Here is a 17,907-nt window from a genome sequence, read left to right as displayed (position 1 = left end):
AGTTATAAAAACCAGGAAATTAACATCGATGCCATATTGTTAACTACTCTCTACATATTTTTAATTCGAACCTTACATTTTCCCCTGTAGTTCTTCTTCTGTTCCAGGGCCCCACACTGCATTTAGTTGTGTCTTCTTAGTCTTCTCCAGTCGATGACATTTCTTCAGTCTTTCCTTGTCTTCTTACAACCTTGACACTTTTAAAATGAGTACTGGTCAGTTTTGTGGAATGTGTCTCAGTTTGGATCTGTGATGTTTTCTTATGATTAGATTGAGGTTATGCCTTTCTTTCTAAGAACACCATAGATGTGATCTTGTGTCCTCAGTGCATCCTTTCATAGGTACAGGATGTCAATATGTCTTATTTTTAGTGAGGATAACCTTGATTATTTGGTTAAGATGATTCAGCATCCCACTGAAACTAGTGCTGGGTTTCTTCACTAGCAAACTGACTATTTTTTCCTTTGTAATTGATAACTATCTTGGCAGGAGAGGGAGGTACTTTAAAACTATGCTTATATACTGCTTGTTCTTAAACATTCATCCACTAATTTTAGCATCCGCTGCTACAGAGGCAATAATTTTTTTTAAAATTGAGATATTACATACTATAAAATCCACCCTTACAAAGCATACAAATCAGTGGTTTTTAGTATATTAACAGAGTATGCAACCATCAGCACTGTGTAATTCCAGAACATTTTCATCACACCAGAAAGAAACCCTGCACCCATTAGCAGCCACTCATTCTATCCACCCCCTGGCAATCACGGCTCTGCTTTGTCTCTATGGATTTTCCTATTCTGGACATTTCATGTGTAAATGGAGACATTAGAAAATATGGCATTTTGTGTCTGGCTTCTTTCAATTAGCATAGCGGTTTAAAGGTTGACCTGGGTTGTAGCGTGTATCAGTACTTCACTCCCTGTTATGGGTAAATAATATTTCATGGTGTGGAGACACCCTATTTTGTTTCTTTTTCAGTTGATGGACATTTGGATTGTTTCCATCTTTTAGCTATAATATGGTTGTGAACAACATTTGTGTACAAGTTTTTGTGGAGGTATTAACTTTTAATTAGGAAACTTTGAAACAAAAGTCTCAACACTATACCTTGTTTTTTTCAAACTAAAATTGGAGTACTTATTACTTTTAAAAACCAACATGTTCTCACTTTTAGAAATTGCGTTTGGTGGTTTCTGGTGTGTTTGTTAATTTTTATAGTTTAGAAGGTGGTGATTTCCACAAACAGGAAAGTCTGTCGTGACAAGACCAGCCCAGGTTGAATAGCCCACTTGGATATCTCTGATTGCTCTCTGTAGTATGTTTAGCAGGATAGAAATTCTGTATGTTTCATCAGGTTTCTTCTTTCCTCACTTTTCTGCTTTTTAAGATGAAGAAAGAGTCCAAACTGGAGAGAACACCCCAAAAAAAGGTCCAAGGCAAAAGAAAATTAGTCCATCTAAAAGGAATCGGAATCTAAAAGAGCAAGCCGACTTCCAAAAGGGACAGTTTGGCAAAGACAATAAAAAAGGAAACAGATGTGTTTTGGAGAGGCCTGGATTTCAAGGAGCAGGTGGCCGAGGAAACAAGTGGTGACAGCAAGGCTAGGAATTTGGCTGATGACAGCAGTGAAAACAAAGTGGAAAATTTGCTCTGGGTGGATAAATATAAGCCAACCTCTCTTAAGACCATAATTGGACAGCAAGGTGACCAGAGCTGTGCCAACAAACTCCTACGCTGGCTCCGAAACTGGCACAAGAGTTCTTCTGAAGATAAAAAACACGGTGATTTTACAACCTCACTCGTTTTTGTGTGTGTGTATATCAACATGTGATTGCTCAGTGGCACATGTATGAGAAAATCTAACGGTTCATTCATCTGTCAGCAAGCATTTACTAAGAGCTTGATCTGAACCCAGGTGCAGTACTAGACCCTGCTGGTGGTGTTGTGAACAAGATAGTCCCTCTCAGGAGCTCACAGGCAGTGGGGGAGGCATATCTGAACTAGCAATTAAAATGTATTGTGCCAAGTACTGCTAGAGGGGTAAGTCCAGGGTGCTGTGAGGATGAAGATGTGTGGTCAGGGCCTGGGTGTGTGTGCTCCTGTCCTGGAGGAAGGGATGGCTAAGCCAAGACTTGGAAACAAAGTAGGAGGTAGCTAGGCGAAGGGAGGGAGGGGTGAGTGTTGGGTAGGAAAGAGTATGTGTCCCAAGGTCTGAAGCCATGTGACAGCAAGACCCTGAGTGGCAAGGGCACTAGGAAGAAAGGTGTGAATAAATAACGGAGGCATGCGTGCAGGGCAGTCAGCCTAAACTCCCAGTAGCAAGCACAATTTGCTCTGGCAGGCGTGATAGGCCTGTGCTTCTGTAGTTTCTGTCCTTGTTTGTGATGTATTTGTTGTGGAGAGTGAAAAGCTCCAGTATGTATTTAATGTCCACAGTATTTCTTAAACGGAGGTTTGAGATCACAAATGTTTTAGTAGTGTTTTCAGCATAGACCAGTGATGACTAGATGTCGATCACCATTGCTGATGATGCCTGTTTGTTTAAACAGATAATATAGTGTAATGATATAGGACTCAATTTAAGTTAAATCATTTTTTCATTCTGAAACTTCATAAAATCTCCCTTAAAAGAGAGACAGGCATTTCATGTGCCCAGAGAAGACTTTTTTTTTTTTTTTTTTGAGGCAGTCTCGCTCTATTGCCCAGGCTGGAGTGCAGTGGCGTGATCTAGGCTCACTGCAACCTCTGCCTCTTGGGTTCAGGAGGCTGAATAGCTGGGGCTACAGGTACACACCACCATGTCCAGCTAATTTTTTGTATTTTTAGTAGAGATGGGGTTTCACCATGCTGGCCAGGCTGGTCTCGAACCCCTGACCTTGTGATCCACCCGCCTCTGCCTCCCCAAATGCTGAGATTGTAGGCATGAGCCACCGCGCCTGGCCGAAAAGACTGTTTTAAAGCTTCAGGTGAACTGTAGTCCCTGTCTCCATGCCTGCTGGCAGTAGGTTTAAAACCATTGTGTCTGTCAGTTATTGAGTATGAGTTGAGCCTGATGTATGTGCCAGGTGCTCACGTGGTGAGGGGAGGAAGAGTGCTAGTCTAGTGTTGAGGGGCACAAGATAGTTGCAGACACAGCATCTTCAAGTCATTTTTTTTCTTGTGACCATGTAGCTACTATGCTTGTTAACATTTAGTGAAGCATGCATGGCTCTGTGCTCAGCCATTCCGTCTTCACAACATCCTTAGTAGCAACTTTACTGTTGTTCTCCTTGTCTAACAAAGGAGGAGGCAGTCACAGAGGGGCTAAGTCACTTTTAAAGTACCCATGGCTGGTGAGAGGTGGCATGAGGATGGATGGGGTCGGGATCGAGCCCCGGCAGCGTGCTTCATGGCCTGTGCGTTCACAGGAGAGGAAACTCGTACAATTATTCTTTCAAATCAAGAGTTTTAAAGTGAGTTAGTTTTAGTTTTTTATTTTGGGTGGGAGTGAGCTAGGAAGTAGAATTTCACTGAATACTCTGGAAACTTGTTTATGTTTTGTAGAAAATATTCTGCAAATTTAGAACTAAACTGGAGGATGGCTGTCTATGCGAAGTTTAGACACAACTATCCCTGCCATGCCTGAATTTCTGTTAGATGATATAGGTTAACCCTCTGGAACTTCTTTTTTCCTAGCAGCAAAGTTTGGTAAATTTTCCGGCAAAGATGATGGCTCTAGTTTTAAAGCAGCATTGCTGTCAGGCCCTCCTGGTGTTGGCAAAACCACCACAGCTTCCCTGGTGTGTCAGGTGGGTGCTTTGTCGCAGTGTGGTTGGACAGATAACCTCGAGTGGTCATGGCTAGGAGATAAAAGTGTGTACCCACATGTGTGCCCGTGTGTGTGTGTGTGTGTGTGTGTGTGTGTGTGGTGTCTATATATAATCTGTGTTTATTTTTCTAAAATAAAACCTTTAGAACCTGTTTTGGTTCTGGTGATGTTTGTAATTTTAATCCTTTTAAAATATTGGTCATTAAAGTAATAGGCAATACTTACCTATGAGCGAGGCAGCGTGCTAAGCACGTGGGTGTATTATAGATAACAAAAACATGTATTCTAGACTCTGAAAGTTGCAAATATCTTAATGCCCTTGAATAATTCTATGTACTGAATAATTTTCTGTACTGTCATCATCCACACATGTGAAATGAAATAGGCTTAGGGAGGAGGGTAGAGGCCCAGTTTTCACCCAGGTGGCGCGACTCAGGGTTCTACTCTTCAGCACTGTGTGGTCCTGCCTTTGTTCCTGTTGTCTCTATTGCTGCTGAATCCCTGTAGACAACAGGAGAACTTGACTTGCTTAGGTGCTAGAGCAAATCAGAGTTCATGTGTTGGTATCAGAATGATGAAATACCAGATTAGAAATTTATTGCTGGATTTCTCAATCCTCTGCTGCATAAGCTTGTGGTTTGTTTTGGTATTTGTTGTATGCATCTGCATAAAATTTAAATAAAAATTTATCTGTTTTCACTGTATTTATAAACATTAATGAAAAAGCAAAACAGTATTTTTTCCCTAGTCCCTACAGTTGTGAACACAACTCTTTTCTCCCTTTATTATTATCATTATATTTTTTACAAATTAAGGCATAAGCTGATCAGTTTTGGAAAATGAATCAGAATAACTTGAATTTTCCTGATTTCAGAGGAAAATTGTTTATTGGGATAGCGTCATGACAAAGAATGATTTAACTTTATAAATTATCTTAGGATTACTTTTTGGTATCTTATTTTATTTTTTTGTTTTGGGACACAGTTTTACTCTGCCGCCCAGGCTGGAGTGCAGTGGCACGATCTCGGTTCGGTGTAACTTCTGCCTCCCAGGTTCAAGTGATTCTCGTGCCTCAGCCTCCCAAGTAGCTGAGACTACAGGCACGCGCCACCACACCCAGCTAATGTTTTGTATTTGTAGTCGAGATGGGGTTTCACCATGTTGGCCAGGCTGGTCTCAAACTCCTGACAACAAGTGATCCATCCACTTTGGCCTCCCAAAAGTGCTGGGATTGCAGGTGTGAGCCAACACACCTGGCCGGTATCTTATAATAGATTAATTCTGTGTCTGATATTATTGTTGGGATTATTATATTTAATTCTTTTTTTAGGACTTTTAAGAAGTAAATTTAGTAAAATTGCTTGTTTGAATATACTCTTCCAGATTAGTGATTTGTCAGCTGAAGTTTTGAGACCAAATTTATTAGTATTTATATGTGTATGTTATATGTATGTATATGATATTCTAAAAATGTCTAATATTGTAAGGCATAGTATAGTTAATCTCATTGTCTGTTAGTATCATACTTCATATTTTTACCTATGGTTTTTTATGTGATGTTTGTACCTTCTGTCTTTCTTAACTGGCCTTTCTTGGCGGGGGTGGTGGAGTTAATTCGTATTGTGCCATCAGTGGTTTCCAATATTTTGATTAGGAATTGGGATACAGCTACGTGGAACTGAATGCAAGTGACACCCGGAGTAAGAGCAGTTTGAAGGCGATTGTTGCTGAGTCACTGAACAATACCAGCATCAAAGGCTTTTATTCAAGTATGTGGCTTTTTGAACTGCTGTTGTTGTTATATAAGAAAAATATGTTCATTTCAATGTTCAGTAACCAGTGTTGAACACAGGTTGTGTGCCAAACACCCTACTAAATTCTGGGGCTAACGAGAGAATAAGAAAGTCCTCTGACATCATTCTTATGGGGTAGACCTTTCGTAGGTCTTGGAGGTTTCTGAGAATGTGATAAAAATGTGTACATGCACATATTTATGCATTTTTCATGTGATTGTAGAGGATTCACTGGTGAATCCTGTAAAGAGAGAAAGAAAATAAAAAAGCTGTATGTAATACAGTGTGACTTATTACTCCATTACCTTATTAACCTCACCCTGTGTACGTGTGTAATTAGGTATGTAATACACAGTGAGGTAATAAGGCCAGCAGATGAAGAAGTAATTATGCTTGGGGCATTGAGTAAAGGGGTGATCATTGTTTTGAAAGACCTCAAAGAATGAGAAAGAAAACCATTTGGAGGTGGAAGAGGTCATTGCAGGCAAAGGTAGTAGAAGAGAAGACAGTGTGCAAATGCCCACTGTGTTTCAGGTTGTAGCTAGTGGTCCTGTATGCCAAAGCTCATGGAAAATAAGATGCTCAGGTTAAGGACCGCACAGTGCCTGTTTAGAGTCGTCATCTATGGTGTGTTGTTTTGTCACCTGAATTTTTGGTGCCTTCACGTTGTTCAAAAGAATTTGCTCAGGAAATGTCACTCTTAGACATGGCTGTTGGGAGGGTGGATTGGTACTACTCTGGAGAGCAGTCTGGCAATATTTCTCAAATTACACATACCCGTTAGGCCAGAAATTCCAATTGCTGGAATTTAGCTATTATTTTACTTATATATGTGCAAACTGGCATACATATGCCATATAGATAAGGATAGTCATTTAGTACGACATCATAGAAAAAAGCTTGGAAGCATCCTATATATTTCATTAATGGTGATTAAGTAAAGTGTGATACAAGTGTGGGATGGAATATTAAATTGCCTTAAAAAATGAAGTGTTCTATATCTTTATTCAAATGAAGTGTTCTATATCTTCAAAGAATGAATCACCAAAATACATAAAATGACAAAACTAGCCGGGCATGTTGGTTCACACCTGTAATACCAGCACTTTGGGAGGCTGAGGCGGACGGATCACCTGAGGTCAGGAGTTCAAGATCAGCCTGGTCAACATGGTGAAAACCATGTCTCTACTAAAAATACAGAAATTAGCCGGGTGTGTTGGCGTGCGCCTGTAATCTCAGCTACTCGGGAGGCTGAGGCAAGAGAATCGCTTGAACCCTGGAGGCGGAGGTTGCAGTGAGCCAATATCACGCCATTGCACTCCAGCTTGGGCAACGAGTGGAACTCCATCTCAAAAAACAAAACAAAACAAAAAACTCAGTTGTATATTTTTATGCACATATGTGTAGAATATCTTTTAAAGGACATGTAAGAGACTGTTGTTTGTCTCTGGGAAGGGAATTGGGGTCTGCAGGGGAAGGGGTGGCAGGAAGAGTTTCTCTTTGCTGCATATTCTTTTTTTTTCTTTAGCAACACTGTAGCCCAGTGCTGCATATTCTTGTAGCTTTTGAAGTTTAATATCTGTTACATAATTTTCTACAGAGCAGCAGTTTTTGAGCAATTGTTATTTTGTTTTTGTCTCATCCCATTGCTCCTCAACCTGGGTCAGATGGAGCAGCCTCTTCAGTAAGCACGAAACATGCTCTCATCATGGATGAAGTAGATGGCATGGCAGGCAATGAGGATAGGGGAGGAATTCAGGTAATTCAAGTGCTGTATGTTTGCAGTTTCACTATTGATAATTTAGATTTTTAAAACATTGTCATTCTCTCATGGCAGTCAAGGCATGTTGCTGAGGAGATTTTTAGAACCTAAATTACCTTGTGTGGTATTTGTCATTTTAAAAATAATTATTCTTGTGTTGCAAACTTGCCTTTCAGGAATTAATTGGCCTGATAAAACATACTAAAATTCCCATTATTTGTATGTGCAATGATAGAAATCATCCCAAGATTCGCTCTCTGGTTCATTATTGTTTTGATCTTCGTTTTCAAAGACCTCGGGTTGAACAGATTAAGGTATGATGATTGAAATTTTTTCCCCATCATACTAGCCTATTTATTTAAGGGTCAATTTTAAAAGTACCTGATAAATATTTTAAAATATCTGATTATATGAGTTAAAATCATTGAGGACTCCTCCCTTGTCAATTTCAGGGTGCTATGATGTCTATTGCATTTAAAGAAGGTTTAAAGATTCCCCCTCCAGCAATGAATGAAATAATTTTGGGAGCCAATCAAGATATCAGACAGGTAAATTAAATATATATTATGTAACAGTTGATTATTTTTAGGTAATGCTTTCAATCTTGTAAGGGTGGGGAGCAACAGGATTTTCCTATCTTGACGTTGTCTTATTTGTGATTCTTTTAGGTTTTACATAATCTGAGTATGTGGTGTGCACGAAGTAAAGCATTAACCTATGACCAGGCCAAAGCTGATTCTCTCAGAGCCAAAAAGGATATCAAAATGGTAAAATAAATTTCCATGTCTTAGTTACTTTCTTAAGTCAAAACACTTCTTGTTCGGTAGGTAGCTTGATAGAAATAGTTATTATAGTTCCTTGATATGCCTGTGGAATCCAGGGATATATAGTAAGAAGTACAGACAGCTGCTAAAAGTGTTTCTAATTCAAATGAATTTTTTCTCAAAGATTGTCAGTGTCTATTATAAATTTTGAGAAAGGGATAAATTTTAAATTATACTCATGCTTCAGCAATTATAAAATGGCTTTTCCAGAGTTCCTTATGTTTGACTTTCATGTTTGGAGTGTTTTTGCACTGTTCAGAATAATCCATGTCAAATGGTTTAGTTTAATGACCTCTCTGAAACTAGAGGTATGTGTCAGTTACCTCTGTGTTGTATTTTACCTAGTTGCTAATCAGAATTTATAGTTAGAGCAATGATTAAGCAGGTTCTAAAAAAGTTAATACACTTTCTTGTTTATTTAAATTTTCAAAATTTTTGGTAGAGACAAGGTCTCTCTGTGTTTCCCCGACTGGTCTTGAATTCCTGGCCTCAAGCGATCCTCCTGCTGTGGCCCCCAAGGTGCCGGGATTACAGGTGTGAGCCACCATGTCTGGCCTATATGCTTTATTTTTTAGAGCAGTTTAGGCTCAGGAGTTTGAGACCAGCCTGGCCAACATGGTGATCCACACCCGGCTTATGGATTCAAAATTGAGTGGAAGGTACAGAGAGTTCTCATATACTTGATGTCCCCCTCACACGCACAGCCTCTCCCACCGCCAGCATCCCCTACCACAGTGGTATATCTGTTATAATCGATGAACCTACAGTGATACCTCATTATCACCCAGAGTCCATAGTTTACATTAGCATTCCCTCTTGGTGGTGTACATTGTATGGTTTTGACAAATGTATAATGACATGTATTCATCATTATAGTATCATACAGAATAGTTTCACTGTTCTGAAAATTCTCTGTGCTCTACCTGTTCATTCTTCCTTTCTTCTCTCCTCCCTACAACCCCTGGCAACCACTGATCCTTTTACTGTGTTTATAGTTTTGCCTTTTCCAGAATGTGGTATAGTTGGAATCATGTAGTATGTGGACTTTTCCAATTGGCTTCTTCCACTCAGTAGTAGCATAGAAGGTTCTTCCATGACTTTTTTTTTTTTTTTTTTTGAGTCAGAGTCTTTCTTTGTCACCCAGGCTGGAGTACAATGGTGTGATCTTGGCTCACTGTAGCCTCCGCCTCCGGGGTTCATGTGATTCTCTTATCTCAGGCTCCTGAGTAGCTGGGATTTGTACAGGTACCTGCTACCACACCTGGCCAATTTTTTATTTTTAGTAGAGACGAGGTTTTACTATGTTGGCCAGGCTGGTCTCGAACTCCTGACCTCAAGTGATCTGCCCACCTCAGCCTCCCAAAGTGCTGGGATTACAGGGGTGAGCCACCATGCCCAGCCCCCCCATGTCTTCTCATGGCTTGATAGCTCACTTCTTTTTATTGTTGAATAATATTACATTGTGTGAATGTACCACAGTTAAATTGTTTATTCACCTACTAAAAGGACATCTTGGTTGCTCCCAGCTTTTGGTAATTATAAATAAAACTGCTCATAAACATCCATGTGCAGGTTTTTGTGTGAATGTAGTTTTTAATTCACTTGGGTGAATACCAAGAAGCGTGGTTGCTGGATCGTATGGTAAGAGTATGTTTAATTTTGTAAGAAACTACCAAACGGTACAGTTTTGCATTCCCACCAGCAATGAATGGAGTTCCTTTTGTTCCGTATCCTCGTTAGCATTTGGTGATGTTAATGTTTTGAATTTTGGCCATTCTAATAGGTGTGTCCCTCTTTTTTTTCAGGGCCCATTTGATGTTGCCCGGAAAGTGTTTGCAGCTGGAGAGGAGACTGCTCACATGTCACTTATGGACAAGTCAGATCTCTTTTTTCATGATTATTTAATAGCACCCCTCTTTGTTCAGGAAAATTACATACATGTGAAGCCTGTAGCAGCAGGGTGAGTGTCCAGAGCTGGTGAGAGGCATGGTTAATATCCTCCCAGCACCGTGAAGGAGGGACCTGGGGTGTGGAGAGTGAGATAATCCAGACTGATTCTTCCCTGCAGGGGTGACATGAAAAAGCACTTGATGCTTTTAAGCAGAGCAGCAGACAGCATATGTGATGGTGACTTAGTGGACAGCCAGATCCGGAGTAAGCAAAACTGGAGTCTTCTGCCTACGCAGGTGAGCAGAGAGCTCTCCCTAAAGTGCAGACTCTGCTTTACTGAAAAGAGAACTAAATAGCTTTTAGCTCCTGTACTTATTTTATTTTATTTTGTTTACTTTATTTTTGAGATCGAGTCTTGCTCTGTCGCCCAGGCTGGAGTGCAGTGGTGCGATCTTGGCTCACTGCAAGCTCTGCCTCCTGGGTTCAAGAGATTCTCCTTCCTCAGCCTCCTGAATAGCTGGGACTGCAGATGCCTGCCACCATACCCAGCTAATCCTGTAGTTATTTTAAATACTAGATAAATGTTATGGCTCTTGTGGCAAAAATACAGTCTGTTACAGATTATAGTACTCTGTGGTAACTCTTGTCTGTTTCTTAACCTGGCCTTATGTTTCTTTTTTCTTTCTTTCTTTCTTTTTCTTTTTCTTTTTTTGAGACAGAGTCTCGCTCTGTTGCCCAGGCTGGAGTGCAGGCGTGCGATCTCGGCTCACTACAAGCTCCACCTCGTGGGTTCATGCCATTCTCGTGCGTCAGCCTCCTGAGGAGCTGGGACTACAGGCGCCCGCCACCACGCCCAGCTAATTTTTTGTATTTTTGGTATCGACGGGGTTTCACCGTGTTAGCCAGGATGGTCTCGATCTCCTGACCTCGTGATCCGCCCGCCTCAGCCTCCCAAAGTGCTGGGATTACAGGCATGAGCCACTGCGCTCAGCCCAATCTGGCCTTATTTATCTATATTTCAAAAATTTTTAAATGTAAATGGATACATAGAAATAGGAATGTTAGATTTTGGTTGTAAGATGTGAATCAAAAGTTTCATTTGCTGTGTTTTAACTTAAGAATCCTTGTTTTTTTATTTTTGGTCATTCTTGGCTCTCTCAGGTGGTCACTGAGTAGCGGCTCCTAGAAGCAGTGCAGCTAGGGCAGGCCAGCAGCCGTGTCTCTGATGCATTCATTCAGATTTTCGTCTTCCTTGCTAAAAAAGCAGTTTTATATTGGGTACTATATTTAGGTTGAGATCTTTAACTCAAAACAGAATTTGGTAGACATTTGTAATTAAGAGAGTTATTTGTTCTTTTTGACTTTTGTATAGTTATACAGGATTATTGGCCTGAGTAATAAAATAAGCAAGGCACTTCCAGAAGGCCTAATGCTTCTCTTGATTCTACCCACACATTGCTTGAAAACAAGAAACAAAATTTCATTCTGGAGACACAGAACTTTTTATTTTTATTTTTGAGACAAGGTCTCACTCTGTCACCCAGACTGCAGTGCAGTGGTGTGATCATGGCTCACTGCAGCCTTGACCTCCTGGGCTCAGACGATCCTCCCGCCTCAGCCCTGCAAGTAGCTGGGACTATAGGTGTGCGCCACCATGCCAGCTAATTTTTGTATTTTTGTAGAGGCGGGGTTTCACCATGTTGGCTGGGCTGGTCTTGAACTCCTGGGCACAAGTTGTCTGCCCATCTCCCAAAGTGCTGGGGTTACGGCATGAGCCACTGCACCTGGCCCAGAGTCTTTTCTTTTATATTTTGTGTGTTTAGTTTTGTTTACTTAATAATTGTACCTCAAAGGCATAATGTTTTAACACAGGAATACCTCAGTGTACAAAAATACTTCCAAAAGTGTTCTCATAACAAAAAGTTAGAGAAAATCTCCAGGTCTAGCAGCGGGAGAATGATGATGATGAATCCTCTTAAGGAAGTAATTATAGCCTTTAAAACTATTTGCAAAGATTGTCTAATAGGAAAAAGTGCTTGTGAGGGAATTACTAGAATAAGCAGTATACAAAATTTATGTAGACTATAATTCCAGTCTTTAAGAAAGTGAAAACGCTGGACATAGAAGACATCTAAGGATACATTTTTAAAAAAATTTTCTCAAGTGCCAGTTTAATGGACTCTAATCATTAGTCTTTCTATGCTTTAATCTACCTATGCTGTCAATCATTTATGTTAAAAACCATCATATCCCTCTTAAGTAATTATTTGCCGTGATGTTGTGAGGTAACTGGTATGTTGAGATTAGTTGCTTGAGGAGGCTGAGTTGGCGAGATGATCTCCCTGTGAGCCATAACACGTCGGATCAAGGTGTGTACCACAGTCTGTTGTTTTCTCTGGGAGAAGTTTCCCGTACCAACAGATCAGAGTTAGAGAAAGCATCTGACTGGCCTGTAGGTAGGTATTTGGGACAGTGTTGCTTTATCTTCCATAGACTGTTTGGAAGCCAGTAACTGTTAAAGAAGTAACTTTGTACTGAACATAAATTCTGGACTGCAATTGATTTTTTTCAGGCCATTTATGCCAGTGTTCTTCCTGGAGAGTTGATGAGAGGGTTCATGACCCAGTTTCCCACCTTCCCGAGCTGGCTGGGGAAGCACTCGTCTACAGGCAAACACGATCGTATTGTTCAGGACCTGGCCTTGCATATGAGTCTCAGGTAGGTGGGATTACTCTGTTTCGGGTATTTTATCGATTTTGATGTATTTGGCCTTTATCCAGTAACAATCATGTGAGTCAAAAGATTTGTGTTTTAGTTTTTATTTTATTGCTAACTAGATGAATGATCCTAGATAAGTTCCTTATATTTTACGGGCCTGAGTGTTATCATCTATAATCAGTATAACACTTGTTTTACCACTTAAAAGGATACTTTGGAGAATAAAATGGTAGATGTCATAATTTAAAATTTTAAAGACTGCATAAGTCTGAGATGGCACTGTTATTGTTATTATGCCTCTCACTAGTGGGAATAGCTTCCCAGCTTCAGAATAATTAATCGGAAAATAATTGAACTATTTAAAGAAACAAACTTTTTTACCAATTTTCTCTAGTAGTAAACTGACCTAGTCATGTGGGATTGGAAATAACAGTTTAGCATGCAATAGGAGGAGGCTGCTCACATCACTGAAAACGAATGTGCTTGGAAAAGTTTAAGGAAGTTCAAAAATACTTGCATTTGGTACAATTTTGTTGAACTTTAGAAACTTGGAAAATGTGCGTACACATAAATATTATGGATTCTTTTTCTTTTTTTTTTTTTTTTTTTTGAGACGGAGTCTCGCTCTGTCGCCCAGGCTGGAGTGCAATGGCCGGATCTCAGCTCACTGCAAGCTCCGCCTCCTGGGTCTATGCCATTCTCCTGCCTCAGCCTCCCGAGTAGCTGGGACTACAGGCGCCCGCCACATCGCCCGGGTAGTTTTTTGTATTTTTTAGTAGAGACGGGGTTTCACCGTGTTAGCCAGGATGGTCTCGATCTCTTGACCTCGTGATCCGCCCGTCTTGGCCTCCCAAAGTGCTGGGATTACAGGCTTGAGCCACCGCGCCCGGCCTCTTCTTCTTTTTTGAGACAGGGTCACACTCTGTCACCCAGGCTGGAATGCAGTAATGCGATCTCTGCATTATAGTGAATTCACAATTTTTAAAGTAAATTAAGACCTCCCTACTTTTTAACCCAGATCAAGTCACTGAACTTTTTTGTAGGTCTGTTTCTCTTCTTTAAAAAATGCAAGTGTGATCTTATTATTGGTTCGTAACCTTTTTGGGGTCATAGGTGCTTTTGAGAATCTGAATGCTTTGATTTTTATGCCCCCGACAATGCACAGATCCACAAAGAAAACACTTTTACGGGAATTAGATTCCTGAGGTTAAGAACACTTGGTTTAGGTACACTAAATGGCATCTTTGACTTTTCTGTGAGTCTACTAGAAAATGATGATGCTGTAAACATTGTAGGAGAACAGTTTTGGAAATGGTTTCATGATTTTTGGTGGTAGTATGGTTTAGGGACTCACACTACTTCCTTTAAGTTCTAGCGTGCTTAATTATGGAAGACAATGTAGAGGAAATGGATGAAATTGAAATAGGAGAGTTTTAAATACTCTTTGTCTAGGTAATAGTTGCGAGGGTGAGTCTAGATTTCTGATCAGGAGAAAAGCTGTGGCTTCTTGTGGTTCACACATTCAGTTACTTGAAGGCAGGAGCAGGACCCATAGATAATTTGTAAAGAATCATTTCTTTCTGCTTCTGATGCTGGTTCTGATACCAACAGCTTTTGAGGTTGCTTGTTTAAAATATGTATACAGACTGGGCGCGGTGGCTTAACGTCTGTAATCCCAGCACTTTGGGAGGCCAAGGCGGGCGGATCACCTGTCAGGAGTTTGAGACCAGCCTGGGTAACATGGTGAAACCCTTTCTCTACTAAAAATACAAAAAAAAAGTAGCTGGGTGTGGTGGCTGGTGCCTGTAATCCCAGCTACTCGGGAGGCTAAAGGCAGGAGAGCCTCCTGAACCTGGAAGGTGGAGGTTGCAGTGAGCTGAAATTGTGCCACTGCACTCCAGTCTGGGCAACAAGAGCAAGACTTCGTCTGAAAATAAATAAATTAAAAAAAAAAAAAAGTATGTGTATAATTGCCTGGTTTGAAGATAGAGGCAGCTGTGTTGGAAAGATTTAGGATGGTGGCATTTGAAATATTATTTTGTTCAGTAGCTTTCTGTCTTTAAGAAGTGACAACATTTAAGAGAGAAAGAAAGTCATTTTATGATAACATTCTAGTTCTCAGCAGACCAGAGACTGTTTCCCTAAACCTTCCTCTGGCCAGTGTGGATCACTTTTTGATTTTGTGGGAACACTCTGCAATTTTCTTAGATTTGGGGAAAAACCAGTTCTAGAACTGAAGATTTCAGAGTAGCGGTTAGGAAATGGTGAGGGAAACATTCATATATGATTTTGTATGTTATAATCAGAGACCAAAAGGTGTTATACACATTCACACACTTGAGATAGGGAATTTCATTGCCTTCTACTGATGCTTTTAATATTTTGGAACTTGGAACGAGTCATATTTATGAACATAAAGAAACATCCTGTTGCCTGGGCCTTAAGAGTAGGGTAGAATCCACATTTGTTTTTCAGTCACTGATGTGGGTAAGTAGAAAACTTCCTTTGGGCATGTGATGTGTACCCATTACCCTCATGCTGTGGTGCTGGGCTTTCCAAACTACACCAGCTGGCTGTCAAGTAGTAGGCGTTCCATTCAGCATTATTGAAATTGGATTGAACTCTGCCTGATTAACTCAGTGCTGGTATGCACAGTATGACTTGAGTTGATACTCTGCTGTTGACTATGTCTTTTTTGTTGTGGTTTCAGAACTTACTCCAGCAAAAGGACCGTTAACATGGATTATCTGTCACATCTAAGGGATGCACTTGTACAGCCCTTGACCTCACAAGGAGTCGACGGGGTACAGGATGCTGTTGCACTTATGGACACATATTATTTGATGAAAGAAGACTTTGAGAATATCATGGAAATTAGCAGCTGGGGTGGCAAACCTAGTCCCTTTTCAAAGCTGGATCCCAAGGTAAATCATGTCACTCACTGGTTCTCCATCACTTTCTAATACCAGGTTTGTACTGACAGTCCTTCAGAGGTGTTTTAGATGCTTTATAAAAAGATTTACTTCTTTTTCCCCTTAAATGCTTGTTGCTTCTTATGACCTATATTTTCCATAGATACTATTTGAATGCAGTATTAAGAGTAGACTTCTGGACTTGACTTTACAATTTGTATTTTTATATTTGCTTTATGCTCAGTAGAAAAACAAGAAGTGAAATTTGAGGAGCAAATATAAATATATTATTTATAAAGGGTGAGAGGATGAGCCTAGGGAATTAAAAGTTGAGCTGTGAGCTCTGGTGGTAATGGGTCGTAAAAATAAAATGTGTTTATTGGCTGAGGATTTGTATAAATTTTCTTAGCCTACCTAATCTGTGGATTCAGCATTTATTCCAGTTGGATAATCTTCCCTGTAATAATATATCCCTGCTTTTCTTATAATGAGCACAAAAAAACTAAAGTGAGACATCATGAATATGTAACATCCAGTACCCAACTCTTGCACCTGCGTAATGAATGCGTTTAGAAGACTCAGTCTCTCTAGTTTGCCCTCTCCAGAATTTTGACCCGACTTTATGGTTATCAGTAAATTCTCACAGCAGACATCCGTTGTTAGAATTCATGGACTAATTCAGGAATTATGATTAGAAGCTTGAAGGTAAGACTTTCAAGTTTCGTAGTATTTTGAAGTAACTACTATTATTATGGAAAAGGTATCTTGTGTTTTGTGGAAACTAAAGGCCAACTTATATCTTATGATGATCTCCCCCCACTTTTTTTTTTTCTTTTCTTTTCTTTTCTTTTCTTTTTTTTTTGGAGACAGTCTCATTCCTTTGCTCAGGCTGAACGGCAGTGGTATGATCTCGGCTTACTGCAACCTCCACCTCTCAGGTTCAAGCGATTCTCCTGCCTCAGCCTCCCAAGTAGCTGGGATTACAGGTGTGCTCCATCACGCATGGTCAAGTTTTGTATTTTTAGTAGAGACAGGGTTTCCCCATGTTGGCCAGGCTGGTCTCGAACTCCTGGCCTTATGTGATCTGCGTGCTTTGGCCTCGCGAAGTGCTGGGATTACAGGCATGAGCCACAGCACCCAGCCAAGCCCCTTTTTGATTTACTGATTCACTGACTAACTTTGCTTACTACTTTGTAGAAATGTGGAGAATGCTGAATAGGTAAACGTGATGACTTGAAGTGACCTTTTGTTTGTTTGTTTGCCTAAAGTTCCCAAATACTTTTTTTTTTTTTAGACAGAATCTCACTCTGTCACCCAACTTGGAGTGCAATGGCGCGATCTCAGCTCACTGCAACCTCCACCTCCTGGGTTCAAGATTCTCATGGAGAGGTGTGAGCCCGCCGGCCTTCAGTCTTTTTTGTCATGGGCTCTGTTAAGAATGTTATGAAAAATACGGAACTTATCCATAGAAAAATGCACATACTTAGATTTACATGTATATACATAAATACTTTGCAAACAGTTGCAGGGGGCCCTCACGGTCTCTTTAGGCTTCCAGAGTTTAAAATAATTGTTTGGGACTTAGATTTTTAAAAACTCCGTCTACTCCTTTCATGTAGGTGAAAGCAGCCTTCACAAGAGCTTACAATAAGGAAGCCCACCTTACTCCATATTCACTTCAAGCTATAAAGGCATCTAGACACAGCACAAGCCCATCCCTGGATTCGGAATACAATGAAGAGTTAAATGAAGATGACTCTCAATCTGATGAGAAAGACCAAGATGCTATAGAAACTGATGCCATGATCAAGGTAGTATTTTAAGCGACTGACAGGAGAACCTCAAAATAGATGATCTTTCCTTGCCTGGTGAATAATAGGGCCTTTTCAGCACGTGGCAGAATAAATTGAAAATACTTCTAAGTTTTTTTGTTCATCATGGTTGAGGGTGGAGAAGGTAGAGATTTCATTTTTATAAACAGTTTCTTATAGTAGTCGAAGAACCAAACGGCAAGAAAACAGGCCATGATTTTGACGGTCGTATGTTCTGTTAGAAGAAGTACCATTTTATTTATCTGGCCATTGGTATATGCTTTCAAGAAAATGTTTTTAACAAAACAGTTTCTTCTGTTGTGTATGTTTTGCTATAGCCACTAAACTGCTTTGTAGAAGCTTCTCAGAGCAAAACATTCTTG

The 17,907-nt window shown here is 40.2% G+C and overlaps 1 protein-coding gene across 1 annotated transcript in view; it reads left to right on the top strand.

Annotated features, from left to right (window-relative positions):
• The window catches only part of RFC1 (replication factor C subunit 1), a 76,054-nt gene extending 58,505 nt beyond the window's left edge, over window positions 1–17,549 (top strand). The window contains 12 exon segments of the mRNA XM_017883760.1: window positions 1,394–1,787; window positions 3,682–3,794; window positions 5,469–5,583; window positions 7,275–7,366; window positions 7,546–7,683; window positions 7,822–7,917; window positions 8,038–8,136; window positions 9,999–10,153; window positions 10,262–10,379; window positions 12,656–12,801; window positions 15,512–15,725; window positions 17,333–17,549. Of these exon segments, the coding sequence (XP_017739249.1) occupies window positions 1,394–1,787; window positions 3,682–3,794; window positions 5,469–5,583; window positions 7,275–7,366; window positions 7,546–7,683; window positions 7,822–7,917; window positions 8,038–8,136; window positions 9,999–10,153; window positions 10,262–10,379; window positions 12,656–12,801; window positions 15,512–15,725; window positions 17,333–17,536 (1,884 nt within the window). The 3' untranslated portion in view covers window positions 17,537–17,549.
• Window positions 17,550–17,907: the final 358 nt, after the last annotated feature.

This window comes from Rhinopithecus bieti, unplaced genomic scaffold, assembly GCF_001698545.2.
Source record: "Rhinopithecus bieti isolate Rb0 unplaced genomic scaffold, ASM169854v2 scaffold_13349, whole genome shotgun sequence".
NCBI classification, from domain to species: domain Eukaryota; kingdom Metazoa; phylum Chordata; class Mammalia; order Primates; family Cercopithecidae; genus Rhinopithecus; species Rhinopithecus bieti.
Note: the sequence above shows the minus strand (reverse complement) of the source record. Positions and strands in the feature narration are given on the sequence as shown.